This window comes from Sardina pilchardus, chromosome 7 (genome assembly GCF_963854185.1).
Source record: "Sardina pilchardus chromosome 7, fSarPil1.1, whole genome shotgun sequence".
Taxonomy (NCBI): Eukaryota; Metazoa; Chordata; class Actinopteri; order Clupeiformes; family Clupeidae; genus Sardina; species Sardina pilchardus.
This window is the reverse complement of record NC_085000.1, coordinates 17,468,607-17,488,785: the sequence shown is the minus strand read 5'-3', so window position 1 is coordinate 17,488,785 and position 20,179 is coordinate 17,468,607. Positions and strand designations below refer to the sequence as shown.

Sequence of the window (20,179 nt, the reverse complement as noted above, 5' to 3'; positions counted from 1 at the left end):
GATAATGGGTCTACTGCACAAATGAGCAAACAAGCTATACATAATTGCTACAAGTTTTAATATTTTGTTTAGCAACCCAGTTATGAATTCGGGAAAAAAGAACCTCCATTCAAAGATGGCATGCACAATAAATTGACATTTAACATTTATTGATTTCTTGAAGTTGATGTATTGAATGACATTTTAACCAAGAATAGCATCGGGACAAAATATCTCCAACAGAGAGAGAATTTGGTCCTATAAACAAATTTACAACATCAAAAGTTGGTTTTGCTCTCAAACCAAAAATATTCCCAAATACCAAACCGTTTATTTGACCTAATATGCCTAAGTGCTTTCCAACCATTATCGAAAACCAGACGTCGATAAAAACAGTTTGAAATATGGCAGACATACTAATAACAGCTAGATTTATTAAAACTAACCTTGCGGGACTTGGAATTTGCTTCAGTTGCCTCGGGATGCGTATATGCTCCACCCAGTGGATGAAAATGTAAAGTGCATCACTAAATATATTCACGCTGCTGTACAGACACATCTTAAAGTCGGTTGTTTCCCTCTCCTCTCAACGTGAAATTGCATTATTAACATTTCACATTATTGAATCAATACGGTACTTAAAGTTGGCAGCATGTTTTTTTTTTTTTTTTTTTACAGCAGAGCCTCTTGAAAACATGTATGACATAAAATGATTCTCTCTCTGAGGGGACTTGAGGGAAATACCAAATGAGTTATGGGAAATGACTTGAGAATGAATTGGCACATAATGAAAATATATCACATTGATCAGAATGCCAAGAACAATCACTTGAGTCCTTCGTCAGTACTCTTGAACATTAAAATGGCGTTGTAGATCTTCAGGGCAGGGCCCAGTTTGATGCTCATGATCTTGACAATGTCAGTTTGATTCAGTAGTAGAAACGCTTCTCCGTCGATACACTAGAAGAAAAATAAATTAACTCTTAGTTAGGGTGATAGGACAAGAACGATATCAAAAGAAATGAGTTATACAAGAAATCCTCTCACCTCATCTTTGAACAGACGAGCTTGCTCCTCACACCCTGTTAGATTATGTACAAAGCCGAAAACCTGAAAAAAGTTTTAAAACACACAACATGTATTTAAATGAATGTTATACAAAACACAATTCTCTGTTTTAAAATGCCTCCAGTATCTAAACAAATTAACAATGGAAATCATCACCAAGGTCATGCCAAGGTGAAACAACTCAAACTACATAAAAGTACCACAGTTAGAGATGAATACAAATGTTGGCTAAACTGTTGCTCTTCCTCGATCCTGTATAGTTTCTTGATACAATGACAACGCTCTCACTCCCAAAGCTACATGATGGTGCGGAGATCTGCAGAGGGCCCCAAATATAGTGACCAGTCCAGCATCTCACCTCCTCCACGCTCCAGCTGGCCACCTGACTGGCGTGGATGCCGGCCACTCCGGGCAGCAGCTTGCAGTGTTGCTCCCAGCAGAGGGACAGAGTGCGGTCCTGGTGTGCAGACAAGGCCGACATGAAGAGGGAGGGGTACACACCCTCGGTTGTCACAGCTGCTGCACAGCACACACACGCACGCACGCATGCACGCACGCACGCACGCACGCACGCACGCACGCACGCACACACAGGTACAGAGACAAAACACAGACATAAATAAATAATTTCACCAAGGTTTCATATGAGTCATCAGATGGTACAGCATGAATTTCTAAATGCATGAAATTGAGCACATGGACTCAAAAAACAATAAAAAAATACTTTGCTCACTCTGATAGTTCCTCTGCTGGTTCTTTCTATACTTCGGGGGACGCCCAATCCTGATAACGCATGCACAAAGAAAAAGGATGTGGTCACAACTTATCAACGCAGCCAGGCAAAACAAAAAAACAAAAATAGGTCCTCTTTCAGCGCTGAGCTAAGTCAAAAATTTGTGAGAGTTGAGTGTTTTGCACGGCGTGCACAGCACAGCGTCTGACTGAAAAACAGTGGTGTCACTGTCACCTGCCATGGTAGCGTGATTTTCTGGAGCGCTGACCGAAGACCAGAATGTTCCGCTTAGACCCCTCGGTGTCGGACAGCTCGGTTTTGAGTCGGCCCTGATTCCTTTCAGCCAGCGGACATCCGGACAGGCAGTGGTGTGCTGTGAACCGGCCAGTCACGTGACCAGAGCCATCACACCCAGGCGTTGGACACTTCCTGTAGGTAAGAGTGGACAATTTTATGTATTCCACATGACACCTACAGTTAAGCCCAAAATCATTCATATCCATCTCAAATTTGGATTTATGGTGCATTTCTATTTGACCAGTAAGTTTTGTCTGCCTAGAAGGGACGTAAACATGAGGCAACAGAAGATACATTGAGCCAGAGATACAAATGAACAAAAAAACATATTATTTTGGCTGTTTCTTGGTCTAACCATATCAATACCAAATGTGTCATGCGTATGACTGTGCTTAATTACCACACTGCGAAGGTGTTCTGTACTCAACTGACGGCCAAAGGAGCGCGCCTAAAACGGTGCATGAGTGCGGTGCATGAGTGCGGTGTATGCGTGCAAGGAGTGCTCCAGGGTGGTGCTACGGCGCTAACCTGTGGTGGAAGCTGTACTTGGAGGTGTTTCGCGAGTGGCTGATAGCTTTGTAGGGCAGCGGGGAGAAGTTGGACTGCCCTACTGGCGGCACTTCTAGAGCACCTAACACCACAGACACACGTTCAGAAACACAGCAGCAAAAAGAACAAAAATGCAAGACCACATACAGCAAACGGAATTGGACACATCACTATTATTTTCAGCGTTGTAATCAAAAAGTCACACACAGCACACAGCATATCCTTCAGTGAAAACCACCCCAATTTAGCATTGACAATGTTTGGTTCATAAAAGGTGATAGAAGTAAAAATAACTGCAAAATATTGCAATATAAAGATTAGTTATGAAAAGGTTCATAATAGTACACTACACTACTGTGATACTACGCCACAATAACAGTATAAAACAGAGGCATTGAGAGAGAGGTGATGGTGTGGCCGATGCTGTTACCAGGTTGTTGGCTGCTGGACTGGCATGGTGGTGCCTTTAAGGGATGCCCTGTGCCTTCGCACCAGCCCGCCGGATGGATGTCAGGGTTGTCCGAGTCCACCCACTCGTCGTACACATGACTCCAGCCATCGAAGTGAATCTGAACATGCCAGGGCCAGGAAGTTAAACATTACTTTGCTAAACATATATAAATAAAAAAAAAAAGAGAACGTTCAATTTTTGCATCACTGCAAGGTGCTCATACTATCCAGTTTCATAAAGATGACTGACTGTAACATAAATCATCTGTAGTGTCCATGCTCAAACAAAGAAATCAGACAAATGTACAGACTTAAAATGACTAAAATAATGTCTGCTTTGTCCATTAGGAATATATACAGGTGAGAAACCGCTGCCTCAATTTCCTAGCAATAATGATGCTAATAAATCTTACTTATAAATCAATAATTATCTTACTAATAAATCAATAATTATACTACAAATCTTACTAAAACTGTGCTAATCAACTAAAAGCACGGATTGTAGAGGGCAGACCTTTATTCTGTGAGTCTCCACTTCCTGTACCGTGGCGACTCTGATGAGGGCGGGGCTTCGTTTGTCCACTGCCTCCAACTTCATCTGGGCCTGGAAGCCATGAGCCGCTCGCTGGACAGACACAGAGGGGACACCAAACTTGTAGGAACATGACAACTTTTTTGAAAACGCCGGAATAGGGTTAGCCTATAGCTAGGATGACGCTATAGACTAACTGGTTTAATCCACTTCCAGTGAATTATGCTAAGCTAGGCAATGGTTTCAGATTGGGAAATTGCATGCATTGATAGAAAGATAAAAGTATCCTAAGGTGTATCCTATCTTACTCTGGGGTAGACGGCAGATAAGCTTCCCATAAAACGTTTAAAAGAAGTTGCAGTGTTTGTTTAAGACTACAACAGAATCCACACACGCCACTCACTTGGACAGACACAGTGGGGACACGACACACCACATTTAACACTACAACAAAATCTACATGAGCCGCATGGCGAACAGGGACAGAGACACCACACCACATTTAAGACAACACTTAAGACTACAACAGACACTACTTTTACTTAGTTTAAGACACAAACAAAATCTGCATATTTCGTAAAACTGTTTTTTCAAAGCAACTCACTTTTTTTTTGGTTAGCAGCTTAGACTTGTATGTAAACATATTTTTGCGCAAACACATATTTACATACCCAGTTCTCTGGGTCATCAAACCTGTGACACTTTGTGTTGCTAACTTCCAGCTGAACTACAGAAACACAGTGTATATATATACAAACCGAATTTGAATGCCAGGACTGAGATATTTCAATGGTATAGCTTGAAAGAGAAATGACAGTCAAGGAGCCAGATATTCCTCCGAAAGTTAAAGTCTACAACATTCTAAACACACCGGTGTGATGGTACCTGGCTGACAGGTTAGAGATGAAAGGGTGAGGTTGGGTACAGACCACTTTGAAGTTCTCCGCCGGAACCGCAGTGGAGCCTGTCTCCTCAAGGTACCGTTCCCAAGCGAACCTGCCAGGGTCGGGGTAGTCTTAAACAACACATAACGCAAAGTCAGACTGAGTTAAAACTGCCACTGATGAATAAAAACACGTATTAGTCCACACAGGGACTGGCGGGCTCTCACCTTGTGGTGGAGTAAGGGGCAAGCCTCTCTCCTGGCACCAGCCTATTGGATGGATGTATGGGCTTGTGGCATCACACCTGAGGGGGAAATTATGAATCATCCAATTACATTTGTGCTTTGCCAGACAAAAATGGCGATAAAATTATTTTTTTTGAAGTACAGTCTATTAAAGGCACCCTGAACAAAATTTGCTCTCGGGGTCCCCCTCTAGTTCAGAAGCGGAATCATAAACAAACTAAATGTGTCTTTAGCAACAAAGTATGAAAATAACGCTATAATGTAGAGGGACTGCATCAACAGCAGAATTCCTGTAGCATAGCAGCTCTTTTGTGTTTCGATTTCGGGGGGGGGGGGCTCTATAGAAGAAGTGCTGTTCATTATGTTCTGAGGTTATGTGCCATCAAAATGATTTTGGAAAGTTATGTTAAGGTCAACAAACTGTTAAGGGTGCCTTTAAACTGACCAGTAGTCATAGGTGTCGTCCCAGTTGTCAAAATGAACAAGGAAGCGATCATCCACCACATCAGTCACCGTGGCGACACAGATGAGAGAGGGGTTCATGCGGTCCACAGCCTCCAGCTTCATACCAACCTCGAAACCACACTCCATATCAGTCTGATGAAAAACAAATAAAGAATAAATACTTAGAATGCAGTATATTGAACCATAACAACATCACGCTTGACCCCAAGTTAGAATAATACATCAAAACCACACTCCACAATCATCCAAAATATATCTAAGCACTGTAACACTGTAATCATTTGCACCATAATCACTGTTGGCTTGCTTTCCTAGTTCAGTCTTCAAAAAGTGGAGCTGACAGTTTTCCTTATCAAAGGTACAAATGCCTTCAGACCGACAAAATGATGATGCAATTCTGTAGACATGAGTGAAAGACAGTTTTCCGGTATTCCTATTCATACCGTGTATGCTGTTCCAATGCACAAGTTTATACTTAAGCATCAAACTAACATGTATCTTACTATACATTTAACAATAGAGAAAGCAAGCTTTACTACAAATGTGTAGATAGAACCTATGGCTATCACTGTTGTGACTATAATTAGAATGTGGTGTTCATTTCCATTCAATTAGTTCTTCAGCACATACATTTATCCAACATGATCAATGTCCAAATCAGTAAAACCATGCTTGAAAAAGGGCAGGATAGAAGAGAGGACAGAGCTTTGTTTTTTTTTATTGGATTCCAGGTGTTCCATTGCAGAACTCCTTTAACAACACTAGCTCACATGCCGTGTGAACTAGGCCATTTCATATTTATACTTAGCAGACTTACCCGACCAGCGCTTGCAAAGAGCTCTTTGGGGGCGGCTTGTGCTTTTGTGAGCCTCAAATAGCTGGACCATGAAAACTCTTCCTCCTTGCACCCTGCAACATCAACACAGATTAATGTGAATCAATACTGCACACTGACACGCCATATTAAAATGCAACAGATGGAGTATGAGGGGGTACGTACGCCAGTGTATTATATCACTGTATGAATAATGCCCTATATCTTGAATTTCCCCTTGGGGATCAATAAAGTATCTATCTATCTATCTATCTATCTATCTATCTATCTATCTATCTATGTTGACGAGTTAAAGAAAGCTATTAGAGAATATTTGCTATGGTCAGTGAAATAACCTCTCACCTTTGGGTGTGTAAAGTTTGTGACCTGTGCTTTCACACCAGCCTGCCGGGTGAATGTCTGGACAGTTGGCGTTGACCCAGAAGTCGTGGCAGTCCGAGTACCCATCAAAATGGAGCCGTAATCTATAGCCACACACCTGCACAGCAAAAACCCAACACTGTGATATAACACACCATATTCAAAAGCAGGAGGCTAAACGATAACATGCTGCTAATCTTATGCTACTTTAAGTCGCTGTTAGTATCTACCTCGGCCACTGTCAGAACAAAATACATGGACGGATGCTGAGGGTCAATTCCCTCCAACTTCATGCCTTGGCGGAAGTTGTTCTTGCACTGTGGAACTCTGTGAGACTAAAACACAAACAAAAACACATAATGAGGAACTTCAGCTCAAAGTGGCATCCAAATTCAGACGCCAACTGAGCAACAACATCAAAATGTACACTGTAATTTACCCATCTTCCTTGCTCACTCATGTTTAAGTAAGACCATTTTGACAGTTAAATTAAAACACTCTGCATTGCAGACAAGTAGAGCATATATATGTCTTTTACAATTATTTATCTATTATTATTTAAATGATGGCCCGCCATACCTCTTGAAAGAGTTGGGCTGGAGCCGCCACTGTCTTCTGTTCATCCAGATACTGACCCCAAGACCAGGACTCAAGCTTTCCGTCGGCTTGACCTCCAATACATAAAGACATTTAGTTATGATTAATACTTTTTTCAGCTTAAAGAAAATCAATGTCCCTGTTATTTTAATGCGCATATATAAAATGTCATAACTTTCAATCCAATTTTTTATATAGCATACAGTCAATAAACACTTTGTCCAATGTGAGTGACCTGTGCAGGAACATGTAAATATCACAAAGTGACTTTTAAATGCCAACCTGATCTGTTCTGTCGGCTCTCGGTCTTTGAGTCTTCACTTTTCTCCTCCTGTGAATATAACAAAGAACCTTTTAAATCAAGCCATCAAAGACACATGTTTGATTTTATATCTTTATATCTTGTACATCCATGTGAAACTCTTCCATTTTAAAAGCACTGTACTGAACATGTTCACTTAAACATGACTACATTTGGAATTGGCTTACTATACTGCCTCACCAAAGGTTATCATATTACCGTATTTGGATGTGAGCCCACTGGTTTGCTACTATTTCAACACATTTCAACAATAATTACTCAAATGGTGAGTACTGGTAAAAGCTGGATGTCTCCAGGCTTGGGTAGGAACAATTTGCAAACAGACAGCCCTATCGACTTACATCATTAAACTTCTAAGCAGTGATTTACAGGAAACTCTTTTTTCAATTCCAGTTCCTTCCAAAACTTGCCAGCAGAAGTGTGGAGAATGATTAAAGCTAGCATGAGAAACCTAGAAAAATGTGCCATGGCAGGTGTAAGAATCTTAAAGAATCAAGAGCTAGTGTGCACATCCAACCAAAGTGGAAAAAAGGTATCTGACACAAGTAAGCGTCATAAATACAGGAACCAAGACAGACGACCACAGACTGCAGTTTGTGCTCCCCAAAAATTAAACTTCATACACAGGTCTAACTGTGGGAAGTTAGGACTTTCTCACTCTTGTGTGTAGATATCTGTCTCTGTGTCAGTTTGCAAAACGCTTTTGCACACCTCTTTGGTAGGGACAGGTGTGTCGGAATAGGTTACCCAGTTAAACTTGTGAAAGAGAATCCCGCACACTGTCCATTACGCATGCTTACATTTATTTACAACGTTTCGGTCATAGACCTTCCTCAGGTGAATTTACACATCACGTTTCAGTACCATGAATGTCCTACCATAGTGTCCATTTCCGACTCTTCTTCTGACGGACTCAGGTAGTCCCTCCTCTTCCTCTTCTTCATTGGCTTTAGCAGCTCCGGGTCAAGGGTCATCACTCGGCCCCCAGGAATCTTCTCTCCGCTTGTCTGTCTGACAGACAAACAAACAACAACAACAACAACAACAAAAGCAACAATAAATCAACACTCCTTCTTCACTCCTTCCTCATGTCATAAACAGCAATAAAAGAACAGGAGCACCAAAAACAGCATATAAGAGGAGCATCACAAAACTTCTTTCACGAAATTGGTGAACATGAGAAACAGCAGAGGTGCTAATTACTTATCAGGCAGAGGCTCTCGCCGTAACTCTTCGGGGTAGGTCCTTTTGGGTGCCGGGGGGTCATTGGTTTTGCACTGGACAGACACTTCCTTAGGCTCTGGGCTTGTTTTCACTGGCCGCTCTGTTTTGACAGGAGCTCCACCAACTCCAACGACTCCACCGACTCCACCAACAACATTTAGGGCAGTGCTATCTGCTGTCAATTGACATGCATGGATTTAAAAGCCAAAATACAAAATGTCAAAAACAAAACAGTGAAACAGTGAAATGCACACATACAGTATATCACTGATGTACACAATGTACTCTCAATGCAGACATTGAGACTCAATTGAGGACTGTCGGTACTAAAATAATGTGAAGTCAAAGATTACCAGTTTTTTCAGCTTGCCTGTTCTCTGCATCGGTCACCTTTGCAGATAGCCCCTCAACAACTGGATTGGCACAACCGATTTTCCCTTGACTTATCACCTCCAGCGTTCCCGTATCACTCACACAAAACTGCAAAGGGTTTAGACCGTATTACTCGCCATGTTCATAGCCTATACAATATTCAAACAGTGATTCACTCCTTGTGAGGTTCTGGATTTAACAGTTTTAAATCCAGAAGATTTAAACCAGTAAAGCAATGCACCATCTAAGCTAGTAAAGTGAACAACAGACAAGCAAACATCAAAGATGACAAGGACCTCTTGACACTAAAAGAAACAGACATGCAAGCTGGCCTGATTACCTTGAGATTGCTGCCTGGGAGAATGGCCATGCCCTCTTTCCATTCGAGAACATGCACAATACTACAAGTTCCACCCACTTGAGGTGACAGTGCTGTGGTCCCTGGGTCTACGGTCACATTTGCTTTGGTGACCTCAACAGCATTCTGAGGTGTGTCCACCTTCCCTGCTGGGTGGCCAGAGACAAGGTTATCCTTTCGTTTTTAAAATCCGAATCTGCCAAGCCATTTACACTTTACACATAACACACTTACCTGACAGAATGAGTGCTGTGCTACTGTGCGGTTGTACTTTTTGTGGCAGGATGTCACTGGAAGAACGGACATTGCTGGTGTCTGTGGCAGCATCTGCATCTTTGGGCAGGACTTCCAGGTCCACTTTGGCACTCATGACAAAGGTTCACTTGTGCCACTCTTGAGATAAAGTTAAAATCAAAGGGTTACAACTACTGTCTGTTTTACAAACGTTTCCCAATTCAAAATTAAGATCAATAGGCTTAGCCTACATCACTTGTGTGGCCAAAGTGGTTACACAATAAGACATAGATTATGACTGCATCTTTTCCTGTGAGTAAACCCCTGAGATTTATATTGAACATATGCCATGTCACAAGGTACATCCTCGTGACAACCCCATATTCTGTTAATTTTCTCCCTGTATCAAGTTAAATGAATGTCCCTAAATTTCTCAAACGTTAAACAAAACATTAAGCAAACGACCTAATTTGAATTTGATGGAAGCCAATAATCTAGGATGACGCTGGGTTCCATTAGACTACAACACTTGTGATACTACACCTTTTCCACTACAGCCTTTCTTGTCATCGCACGGAGCAAGTGAGGTTGGGGGAGCAGAGTAAAAATCTGAAAAATTGCTGCAAAATGGCGGGGAGGCTTAATCTTAGAAGCACTTTGAATCGAACACATAATAGCTTGAAATCCAAGACTGGCTACCTTGTAACGCTTCCTGACTTGATTTTGAATGAATGGACATCGCTGACCAGCGTGCTAAATAATGTGCCTAGTCAACACAACCATATCGCAGGGCTTATTGCATTCTAAAATAAGAGACTGCATGTGACACAATATTAGAAAAATGATATTTTTAGACAAAATTGTCGAAGAGGCTAATTACACCCTCTTGCTGGTTTAGTGTTAAATTGGATAAAATTAACATAAAGCGATTAGCTGCAGACCTTACCCTACAGTCGAGCTGTCTTGTAGTGTTGCACCTTTTGCATTAAAATGTGCATGGCAAATACTAAATGTTGCTAGTAGTATGATAGTGATCAATTTTCCCTTACCAGTGGTTCGTCCTGCGGTTCAGAATTTTGCAGTGCGCATGCGCCGTGCGCTTGTTCTATCCAACAGTCAAATAGACATACACCGTACTCCTAATTCTCAGACACTTCAGGCTTAACTGGGCGCAGATGGACATTTGTATAAAAAGACGCATGACCTTAAGAAAATGTGCGCACGCGGGACATTTTTGTTCAGACAACACATGGATTTATTTTATGTAATATTAATTACTCAACACTGATCAGTAATGTGGTTTTCATAAATTGACCATTAGTCAAAGGAGGCTAAGAAGCATTAACAGGGAAAGACAAATGAGGACAAGTAGACATAATAGTAAGAAATTTTAATAAAAAATGACAATGTTACAATCAAATACCTCTGAAGAAGCAAGCGTCATGCCAACACCAATCAAAACTGAAAATCAAAACAAAACAAAAAAAAGACAGAGGCAGTGATCATATTGCAGGGGTTGGCATATACTGCTGTGGCAAGTTCCATACCGAGAACCTGAATCCTAACATATACACCAATCAACAAAGTCATGAGCTGATTTCATCAATGCCATGCCTTTGATAAAATATTTAAGATTACCAGTTAAAGCGAAGACTGTACATATGCACCTGGACACAACCGAATATACTGAAATCAGGACAAAACAAAAAATGCTCCGACAAGCCCTCACATGGACGAGTCAGCAAATTCAATTTACCCCTACAGAGATTGTGGACAAAGCAAGACTGCAGGCTCTTGATTCTAATCTTGGGATGCAGATCTGGAGCGAGAACGAGAGTGAGAACGGGATCGAGAGCGGGAAGGAGACTTCGAGCGAGCAGGGGATCGGGACTTTGAACGGGACGCTGATCGCCGCACCGGAGACTTCGACATGCTCTTTTCGGCAACAGGGGACGGGGACCTAGAGGCTGACTTTGCATCTTCTTCCTTTCCGTTTTTCACAGGGGATGGTGATCGGCTGCGGGACTTCTTGACGGCAGGCTTCTCATTGGAACGACTGCGGGAGTCCCTCTCGGACTTCACCTTGGAGCGGCTTTTGGATCGCGACTTCCTGTTGTCAGAGCGAGAGCGAGACTTGCCACTAGCAGAACGGCTACGGGATTTCCGGGTGCGGGACCTGGATCGAGACTTCCTGGGGCGGGAGCTGGATTTCCGGGTGTCGGACTTGGAGCGGGACTGGCGTCCTGATCTAGAACGAGAGTTGCGTCCAGACCGAGAGCGGGAGCGCCTCCTCCTGGAGTGGGACCTGGAGATACACACACACGTTGGAAACTAGACTCTCATGCAACATACCAATGCATTAATGCCTGCTATAGAATCTCAACTTATAATTTGCCGTTCCTTTTGCCATTCCTATTTACGATATCCATTTATAAGAGGTCACAAAGGAATTCCATCTACTTTGATGATCTTAACCAGTTACTTCAACTGGTCAAAACTGAGGACTTCTGTCGAGATGCTTTGAAAATGAATCATCCCTGACATTACATTTAAAAAGGGGTGAAAAGCTTTGTCCAGGACAGAGCTGAATCCCTGGTCTGAGCATTAATCCATGCTACATCACCTGGAGCGGGATTTGGAGCGCGATTTGGAGCGGGACTTGGATCGGCTCCTGGAACGGCTGCTCCTGCGGCTCCTGCTTCGAGAACGACGGCGGCTGCGAGACCTGCAAGGCCAAAAAGTATGGAAATGTTATTGATTTTATCATTTAAAAGAAATGTGGTCTTCTGGACATAATTACATTTGTAAACCATGAATTTGCAGACCATGTGTGTTTGCATGGAACTGAAAGCAAACAAAAAACATTTATAGCACTTACAAACTTCATGCATAAAGCTATAGTGCCTGCTTACCAACATAAAATCTTTTTTTTTTTTTTATTTAAAGCAGACAAAACTTTTCGGCCCCTCAGCAACCCATAGACCATTACTACTGCTGCAAATAGCATTTTTTCTTCAACATAATGTATTCAAGAAAACAATAAAACAAAAACAACTCCAGACACCTACTCCTAGAGCGACTGCCAGAGTACGAGCGGCTACAGAAACCTACCTAGAGCGACTGCCAGAGTACGAGCGGCGACGGCGGGGTTTGTCCTCAACCAGACGGATTTTCCTCCCGTTGATGTCCGTGCCATCGAGCTTGTCCAGTGCTCGTCTCATGTCGGACTGAGAACGAAACTCGATAACCCCCTCATTGGTGCGTTCCTTATGTGCGTCGGCATAGGTCACCTCTCCTGCCTGTCGCATGAAGTCCTAAAGGAATAAAACACAAGGAACAATTAACAGCTTGCTGAAAATTAGACTTAGCTGAAATAAATGGCTGAAAATACACTAGCTTGTACCAACTGAAAGAAATTAAACCGCAAGGCCATGAATGGAAACTCTAAAGCTTACTTACTTTAAGGTCTTGCCAACTGCAGCGGCTTGACAGGTTTTCTACAATGAGCCTGTACTCCGTACGGACGGGTGGCCCGTACTTATCCCTGCCACTGCGACTTCGGCTACTGTAACCACTACCTTTTAACAATAAAACAGACAGACAAGTTAGAATCAACAAAATACAGACATCAGAAAACGAAAATTAAGCACACCACAAAAAAGTAGAGGGCAGAAAAAAACGGCACGAGCACTGGAAAGAAAAAAAAAGTTGTAAGAAGAGATGTTACAACTTGAGAGGATGTGGGTCAGGATTTAAATGTAATTACAAAGAGTCAAATTGTCATCTCAGAGCCTTTAATGGATTGATTTCATAATTCTAAAATGTGTTTGACAATAGCAATGGCATTAAATAAGTGGTCTTCAAACTATAGTCTGACACCACAAGTAGGCTACATATTGTGTCACCTTTAATCCTGAAGAACAAGGAGGCTTTTTTCCAAGACTCCGCAGTGATATGAAACCTAGAGCCCTAGATTGCTTTAACAAACCCTCACCAATCCTTGCCTGATCACTTAAGTGATAAAGAGTTGACAGGTGAATGGAATCGCTTCCATGCAGGTAACAGGACAGCTGCAACACACTTTTTGCTAATGCTGTGCCTTTTCATTCTTTTCAACACAAAAACCAATGGGAATCCTCACCATCACCCCTGGTCTATTGGCAAAAGGCTGTTGTCATCTTGGCTTCCGGTAAGGTCAGCCAAAGGGTCAAGGGGCAAAGGTCACACACACATAGTAAAGGTGAAAGCCAAGGCCAAGCGGGACAGGCAGTCATCTTAGCCTCAAGGGACTCGGACTCAGCCTCTGCCCCCACTGGACACTTTTGAATTGAAACATCAAGGACTTTGTTAATGTTGAAATAAAACTGAATACACATTGCATGGGTACATAAAGCTAAACTTATCAAACTAAACTGTCAACCCTCCACATGTTCCGTTCGGTGGGAAAAAAAAACGTTTGAATATCCAGGATATCTGAATCATGTACTTTGTGTGAGCAAACTACACAAAAGCAGCAGACTCTACAAGCTGAAGGAGAGTAGTCACTCCTTACAGTACCCATACTATAAAAAAAATCATAAACTGCTTACAAAGTCGTGTGAAGACCTGTGGGAGCATTTTAAAGTCTGGCCAGAGGTTCAGCCATCCATCAAATGACTTCAGAATTAACGAAGCCAAGATATGATAGTCGCGGTTAACTTCTTCCACCTTCTCAAACCCACCTCCCAAAATAAATACAATATCAAACAAAAAGGAGTGCCGTATTAATGAATAAAGGGAGACAGCACTTACTGCGACCGCCACCGCCACCGCCACCGCCACCCCCATAACCCCCACCGTATGAATCTCGGTCACGTCGGGGTCCCCGAGCATGTTCAACAACAACACGCTCTCCACATAGTTCCTTGCCATTGAGTTCATACACCGCGTCGTCTGCATCGCGGTTATCATCGAACTCAACAAAGCCGTACCTGTAAGAAAGAGCAAAACTACATTAGACTAGTCAACAACGTTACATTGTATACACATGGACACAGCACTGTTGGTCCAATGGACGGAATTACACGCAGCCGCTTTAGCCAAGGTCACAGCGGAATGACACCATAGCTACTACGAAAACATGATGATTGGACCCTAACACCAACTAATAGCCTGGATAGCTATAATGTTTGGTTTGAGTTAGCAAGCTACATCTGCGTGCGCGGGAGATTGAGGCCTGCCATGCACGCTAGCTAGCCGATAGACCGTCTGCAATAACGCGAACAAAACAATCTCACTTATTGTAGCCATTTCGCAACATGTTTAGCTGCATATCCAGAACCGTTAAGACAACAAGCAATTATCTTACAACCGCGTGAAGTACAACATTTCTGCAGAATTAGTTTCCTGTCCGTTGCTTACAGGTGGCATTATATAAGTGTATCCAGAGCGGCCATTTCGCTCATGCGGTTCATGGTGGCTAACATTAGCTTTGTGTAGCTAGCACATTAAAGTGCATGACCGGTTCACAGTAACTTGCATTGCATGAACACATTAAGTGCCCTTTTTCGTCAAAGGCACAAGTAGCTAATCAACAACAACTGCTAGTTATCCACCAAATGTAGGTGTACAGCAATGTTTTCTACTATTACGAGCACCGCCAGTGTATACCGATATATGAAGCGTAAGGCAAGTGGGATATTACTGCCAACTACATCTGGATACTAAATTGCTAGTGCTAAGTCAGCAACCTACCGTTAGCTTAGGTTAGCTAACTAGGTTGCCATGACTAAGTTCGACACAATCATTAACTCACCCATTTTTTAGATCGATTTCTAGGAGCTTTCCATATCCACTGAAAAATCTCTGAATGTCCTTTTCGCGGACATGATAACTTAAACGTCCAATATAGACCCGCGGCATTTTGCTGGTCGGTTTGTAGACGTCTGGAAAAGGTACCTACTCAGCAGCACCTCGTTGTCCGAGAGAGGCTAGCTGGCTCCAAAGCATGCAAAGTTCCCAAGGCACGTGATTCGTGATGTCATTTAAATATCGCGATATGTCTTAAGTTTTGGCTACTTGGAAATGCTTGCAACTTGCATGTATTCTTTCTAACTGTAAAGCTATCCATGGCAACATTATAGCGAATCAGATTTGGACTTTGCCTCTGTAGTTAGCTATCGAGATACATTGTAGAGTTAAACGATGAAAGCCCACTTTTAGGTAAGTTGGACCTGTAAGCTTATCCATGGCCAGCTAATGGTGTCAGAAAAAACACGCCTTCTGTAACACAACTCCCATCTATTTCCCACTGAGGAATCTGCCATACAACTTCAAATTGTGCGTCAACAAGACAATCCATCGAATAATTTAAATATGGAAAACGAAACATCTGAGTGACCCACCACCATACCAGTAAGTACGCACTAAATTATTTTTTGTTGTGGGACTCAGTAAAGCCGTAGCTACATACTCGAACGGCGAGCTAACTTGGGAAGAGGATGAGGTGGTGAACAACTATTTTATAGTGTCATCCCGGGGACGATTACTAATTTATCTACATTGATGCATGTTGTTTAAAAATAACCTTTCTTGGTTTCTACAAATATTATATAGTCATTTGTTTCTATTATGCTTTGTTAGGCAAATCTGTTAAATGGTCAAAGTATTATTATTAACAATACTTTAGCCTGCTAGCTGATGTTCACGGGTTAACTATAACTTCAGTAGCCTGAACAGCTAGGCTACTATTTGAAGTAGGGTGTAGCTACTACTCAGTTAGATTGCCATTTTCCCAACTAGATGTTGAAACTTGGAATTGTGGTTTATGTCATGTATCAGTCATTTACTGAATTCCAGGATGAACACATTTCCTCCCACTCACAGGGGCTGCGTCCAGCCCTCTTCACTGTCATCTCCCATGACCATATCCACTCCTTAAACACTACAGTAAAGTTTGCTTGTAAAACAAGTGGGACATAACAGTGGGACATATCTGGCAATGAGAAGACCTCAGATAGCAGGTCCAACATTTGGTCAAGTGGTGTAATTTAGACCTGAACAGCACAAAGCTAAACAGATCATTGTGGGGACTTCAGGATAATCAGGTAGTTCATACATCCCACATTCTCGATCACCCCGTGCCCTCCTGTTGCTATTTTGGACTGAAGACTGTATTGTTTTTAAGATAACAAGGCCTAACTAATTGTGCAGAACTGTACTGTACTGTACTGTACTCTACTGTTTCCACTGTCACTGTTTACCCGTTGCATCTATGTGCTGCCACATCAAATTTGTTTTGAAGCGGAGCATGGCATGGAATGTCTGCTTGGTGGGAAGTCTACATTGAATCTCTGATCAGAAGAAGAATCTTATTGACTCCATTACATTATATATTTACAAACCATTTTCCGGACTCAGGTGACTGCCACAGTTTCCATAGCCTATCTGGTTTCGAGGATAAAGGGTGTCAGTTGCAGTGTTGGTAGTATTTGGACTCTGGTTTCTTCAGTTGATCTATTATGGAGCGAGCCAAAATAAGTCTGCCAGAGTTCCATGGTTAGCTTAAATGAAAGTCAAAACTGTATTTTAATTGGTCGAAGAAATACTTTCGTGAGCCCAATTTTTGTGACCGTTGGGATAAATTTGTTTTCACAGTGCAGTGTTGGTGGGATGGCCTCCAAGCTGTTGGACAGACTTCGACGCACACTGTTCAAAGAAGGAGAAATCCCATCTGAAACAGAAGGTATTGATGATTTCCCAGAGAGCTCCGAACTTGAAGATGATACGGACTGTATCTCCGCAAGGCTGGGAGGAACCCTCTGCTTTGAAGGCGATGGTGCTCAGGAGTCTGGAGAGGATGCCGGAGAAGGTTCAGGGCCTGAGAGTGATTCCGATTTCCTGGGAGAGTCCATGGATAATGCCTGCAGCAGCACAGGTATTTGTTTGATAGGTACAGTTGTCATGTTAGATTTATACCTGTTGCTGAACTGGTAGAGCGAGGTGATATCATTGCCAAGGGGTATAGATTTGATACCCAAGAACCACACCTTTTAATACAAAATGTTAATATAACCTGAGCTGTAAGTGACAGGAAATAGAAGTTTATGATTCATTAATAGAGTGCTCCTCTGCTGAAGGATTTAGCAACTCATGCGCATTCTTGGGCAAGCCCATTCTGTGTTGGTCAAAGCTGTTTGTGTTGGTTGCAGAAACTAGTCCCGTGGGTCTGTCCCCAAAGGGCTCGTCGATGTTGACGCGTCAACTGCAGGAGAGCTGGCGGAGTTTGAAAACACGCAGCGTGCCTGAGAGGCTTGTTTTTGAAGTGACCGATGCCAGTGTGGTCCAAGAGGGCAGTTCCAAATATGTGGTAAGGCACTTATGAAGTGGTTTAAAACATTTGAAAAAGTCATGGACCATCACGACCGACCAGCATTGCTTCAATACCATCTCTTCTTCTCAGCTCTATACCATTCAGGTGCTTCAGTCTGGGTCATTTGACAAGACCCCAGGCCTCATCACCCGGCGCTACTCTGACTTTGAGCGTCTGCACAGCCGCTTGCGCCGTCGCCACGGCGATGAAATGGAGGGCCTGTGTTTTCCACGCAAGAAGCTGCGCAAGAACTTTGCGGCCGAGACCATCGCCAAGCGGAGTCGGGCGTTTGAGCAGTACCTGTCCCATATGCACTCCCTAGCTGGCCTGCGGCGCTCACCTGTCTTCCTGGAGTTTTTCTACCTGGGCGACCTGAGGGCTGGGCAGATGCTGATGCGTGTGGGCCGCTACCAGGATGCCCTGGGTGCCTTACTCAATGCGCTGAGGCTCCAGGAGAAACTGGGCTGCCAACAGATGCTGCAACAACACCAGCACCTCCACCACCACCAGCAGCACCAGCAGCAGCAACACCAACAAAACAGCCCACAGGGTGTTCACTGGCTCTTCAACCTGTGTGCCCTTGTGAGCTGCTTCCAGGACCTGGACCAGCTGGAGGAGGCTCAGGAGCACTGTGACCGGGCCCTGAGGGACATCGCCCCTTCCCAGGAGGCCCTGCAGCAGCAGCAGCAGCAGCTGCAGCTCCACCCTCTCCTGATCCCCCTCCTGCAGTACAACGTCAGGCTCTCGTGGAAGATCTCCAAGGACAAGCGTCAGTGGGAGGCCCTGCTCCAGGAGATCCAGGACCTGGGGGTGGACGTGGGGAATCAGCCCAACCTCAAGGAGTACCTGATCAAGGAAGTGCTGGAAGACAGCGAGGGGGACACCAAGTCCAAAGTCAAAGGAGATGATATCACTTAATCATTTACTTGAAGATGCACACTGTTTGGTTGCCGTGAGGGTGTGGGTTTTAAATGTGCATTTTTTTCTCTCTTTTATTGCAAGGACATTAACCCTCACACACTCCAGCGACTGATTTGTACTGAGTAGACTGCAAACCTCTGAGGCCTTTTCCTGAGTGCTTTGGCCAACTGCAACTATTAGATATGCTGGCTGCTTTTTTATTGCTCATGCTATTTTGCAAGTAAAGTGCAGTCAAATGTAGGTGATAGGTCTCAGGTTGATAAATGCTGTCTAGTACAAAGCTAGATCATATATTTAGCATAGCTGTGTCGAATTATACAAGGTCATAAAGTCAGCCTACAAACTGTTATTTTGTTTGTTTGTGAGAAAGCACACTTTGAATATAATCAATTGTAAACAGTTACATTCAGATCCAGAGAAAAATGTGTATCTAAGTGCTATGAATCCAACCCATGACCCCTAAGGAATAGATGGCATTTATTTTTTTTTATATAGTAGTGAAAATCTGTCTGCTTGATTCAATTCTATGAAACTGCGATTTACTGCAATTCACTTTGATGACCTGTGATATAAACTTAAAGGGCCCATATTTATTGAATTTTAATAGTGAAACATATGTGTTTGTCAGTCTTATGTTTTGTCTTTACTTTGCTGTTTGGTAATGTTTTTGTGTTGTTTTGGTGTTGTGACTAACTTGCACATTTCAGCTTTTTTTTTTTTTTTTTTAAAGACACACTATATTGTAGCATGCTTATTTTACAGACACAGCATGTTATATTTGTTACAGTTTTATTCCTGACACAAATGTATAGCTTAGCCTGTGGGACACAGATGTTTTCTTGTGTAATTCTTCACAGACCTTTCAATATAAAACTACCACTCTGTTTAGGAGTCCTGTTAAGTCTGCTTAAACAGATAGATTTTTTTAAAAACTGATCACTAGAGTTGTTTTAAAAGTGCCTTTGCACAGACCTCTCATATTTGTGATGTGAATGGAAATATATTGCTAGCTGCTCCCTTAATTATTTTATACTAGACACTTGGATGGAATATTTTCGTATAGAACTGAAGTACTGTGTAGAAATGCATGGATTTGCAAAAGGGACTTAAGGATACTTTTTGAGGAAATAAATATTTTGAAAATGCAAGAGCAGTCGGCCAGTTTCTTTCACTTCATCTTTCCCATGCTTTTCTCGTTCTCATAAAGGTGAGGGTTTACACTGTAAGCATGTAGTTCTAGCCACAGACCTCTGTTACTTGGAAACATGCAGGACATCAGCAGAAAGGGTAAGTAAGGACCATGGGCTGAGTTCTTGGGTCTCTTTTGTTTTTACATCACTGACCACTAGATGCCAGTGCGGCTTATCATCTACACTCCCAAAGTGGTATGGATAGTATTGAGAT

At 42.7% G+C, this 20,179-nt stretch overlaps 3 protein-coding genes across 4 annotated transcripts; 1 reads left to right on the top strand and 2 right to left on the bottom strand.

Annotated features, from left to right (window-relative positions):
• Positions 1-41: 41 nt before the first annotated feature.
• Positions 42-10,545, bottom strand: l3mbtl1 (L3MBTL histone methyl-lysine binding protein 1). Its single transcript, XM_062540971.1, has 22 exons — positions 10,451-10,545; positions 9,505-9,663; positions 9,253-9,419; positions 8,894-9,020; positions 8,520-8,715; positions 8,195-8,327; positions 7,277-7,325; positions 6,977-7,068; positions 6,628-6,732; positions 6,380-6,515; positions 6,020-6,111; positions 5,183-5,334; positions 4,720-4,796; positions 4,538-4,623; positions 3,591-3,701; positions 3,057-3,195; positions 2,606-2,708; positions 2,015-2,209; positions 1,781-1,830; positions 1,406-1,563; positions 1,027-1,089; positions 42-939 (listed from the first exon to the last, which is right to left on the bottom strand). The coding sequence occupies exons 2-22, from the start codon at positions 9,638-9,640 to the stop codon at positions 805-807; spliced, it is 2,502 nt and encodes an 833-aa protein (XP_062396955.1). The 5' UTR covers positions 9,641-9,663; positions 10,451-10,545; the 3' UTR covers positions 42-804.
• On the top strand, positions 1,946-19,923 carry snx21 (sorting nexin family member 21). 2 transcript variants are annotated; one of them, XM_062540973.1, is made up of 5 exons: positions 15,575-15,705; positions 15,799-15,897; positions 17,140-17,419; positions 17,694-17,851; positions 17,945-19,923. In XM_062540973.1, exons 3-5 carry the CDS (start codon positions 17,155-17,157, stop codon positions 18,770-18,772), a joined length of 1,251 nt encoding a protein of 416 aa, XP_062396957.1. In that variant the 5' UTR covers positions 15,575-15,705; positions 15,799-15,897; positions 17,140-17,154; the 3' UTR covers positions 18,773-19,923. The 2 variants fall into 2 exon arrangements, with proteins under 2 accessions (XP_062396958.1, XP_062396957.1); XM_062540974.1 differs by lacking the exons at positions 15,575-15,705; positions 15,799-15,897 and adding an exon at positions 1,946-2,215.
• srsf6a (serine and arginine rich splicing factor 6a) lies at positions 10,880-15,493 on the bottom strand. Its single transcript, XM_062540975.1, has 6 exons — positions 15,299-15,493; positions 14,296-14,474; positions 12,964-13,082; positions 12,616-12,818; positions 12,128-12,229; positions 10,880-11,809 (listed from the first exon to the last, which is right to left on the bottom strand). The coding sequence occupies exons 1-6, from the start codon at positions 15,403-15,405 to the stop codon at positions 11,305-11,307; spliced, it is 1,215 nt and encodes a 404-aa protein (XP_062396959.1). The 5' UTR covers positions 15,406-15,493; the 3' UTR covers positions 10,880-11,304.
• Positions 19,924-20,179: the final 256 nt, after the last annotated feature.

What these genes read in the sequence shown, in the direction of transcription:
- l3mbtl1 (XM_062540971.1), bottom strand. Translation starts at nt 9,640, where the DNA reads ATGAGTGCCAAAGTGGACCTGGAAGTCCTGCCCAAAGATGCAGATGCT. An exon ending in AGTCGGAAATGGACACTATG is followed by an intron (nt 7,326 to 8,194) that starts GTAGGACATTCA and finishes TTATATTCACAG; the next exon opens with GAGGAGAAAAGTGAAGACTC. An exon ending in GCCCCTTACTCCACCACAAG is followed by an intron (nt 4,624 to 4,719) that starts GTGAGAGCCCGC and finishes GTGTTGTTTAAG; the next exon opens with ACTACCCCGACCCTGGCAGG.
- srsf6a (XM_062540975.1), bottom strand. Translation starts at nt 15,405, where the DNA reads ATGCCGCGGGTCTATATTGGACGTTTAAGTTATCATGTCCGCGAAAAG. An exon ending in GAAATCGATCTAAAAAATGG is followed by an intron (nt 14,475 to 15,298) that starts GTGAGTTAATGA and finishes TCTTTCTTACAG; the next exon opens with GTACGGCTTTGTTGAGTTCG. An exon ending in TACTCTGGCAGTCGCTCTAG is followed by an intron (nt 12,230 to 12,615) that starts GTAGGTTTCTGT and finishes TTGGCCTTGCAG; the next exon opens with GTCTCGCAGCCGCCGTCGTT.
- snx21 (XM_062540974.1), top strand. Translation starts at nt 17,155, where the DNA reads ATGGCCTCCAAGCTGTTGGACAGACTTCGACGCACACTGTTCAAAGAA. An exon ending in TAATGCCTGCAGCAGCACAG is followed by an intron (nt 17,420 to 17,693) that starts GTATTTGTTTGA and finishes TGTTGGTTGCAG; the next exon opens with AAACTAGTCCCGTGGGTCTG. An exon ending in AGGGCAGTTCCAAATATGTG is followed by an intron (nt 17,852 to 17,944) that starts GTAAGGCACTTA and finishes TCTTCTTCTCAG; the next exon opens with CTCTATACCATTCAGGTGCT.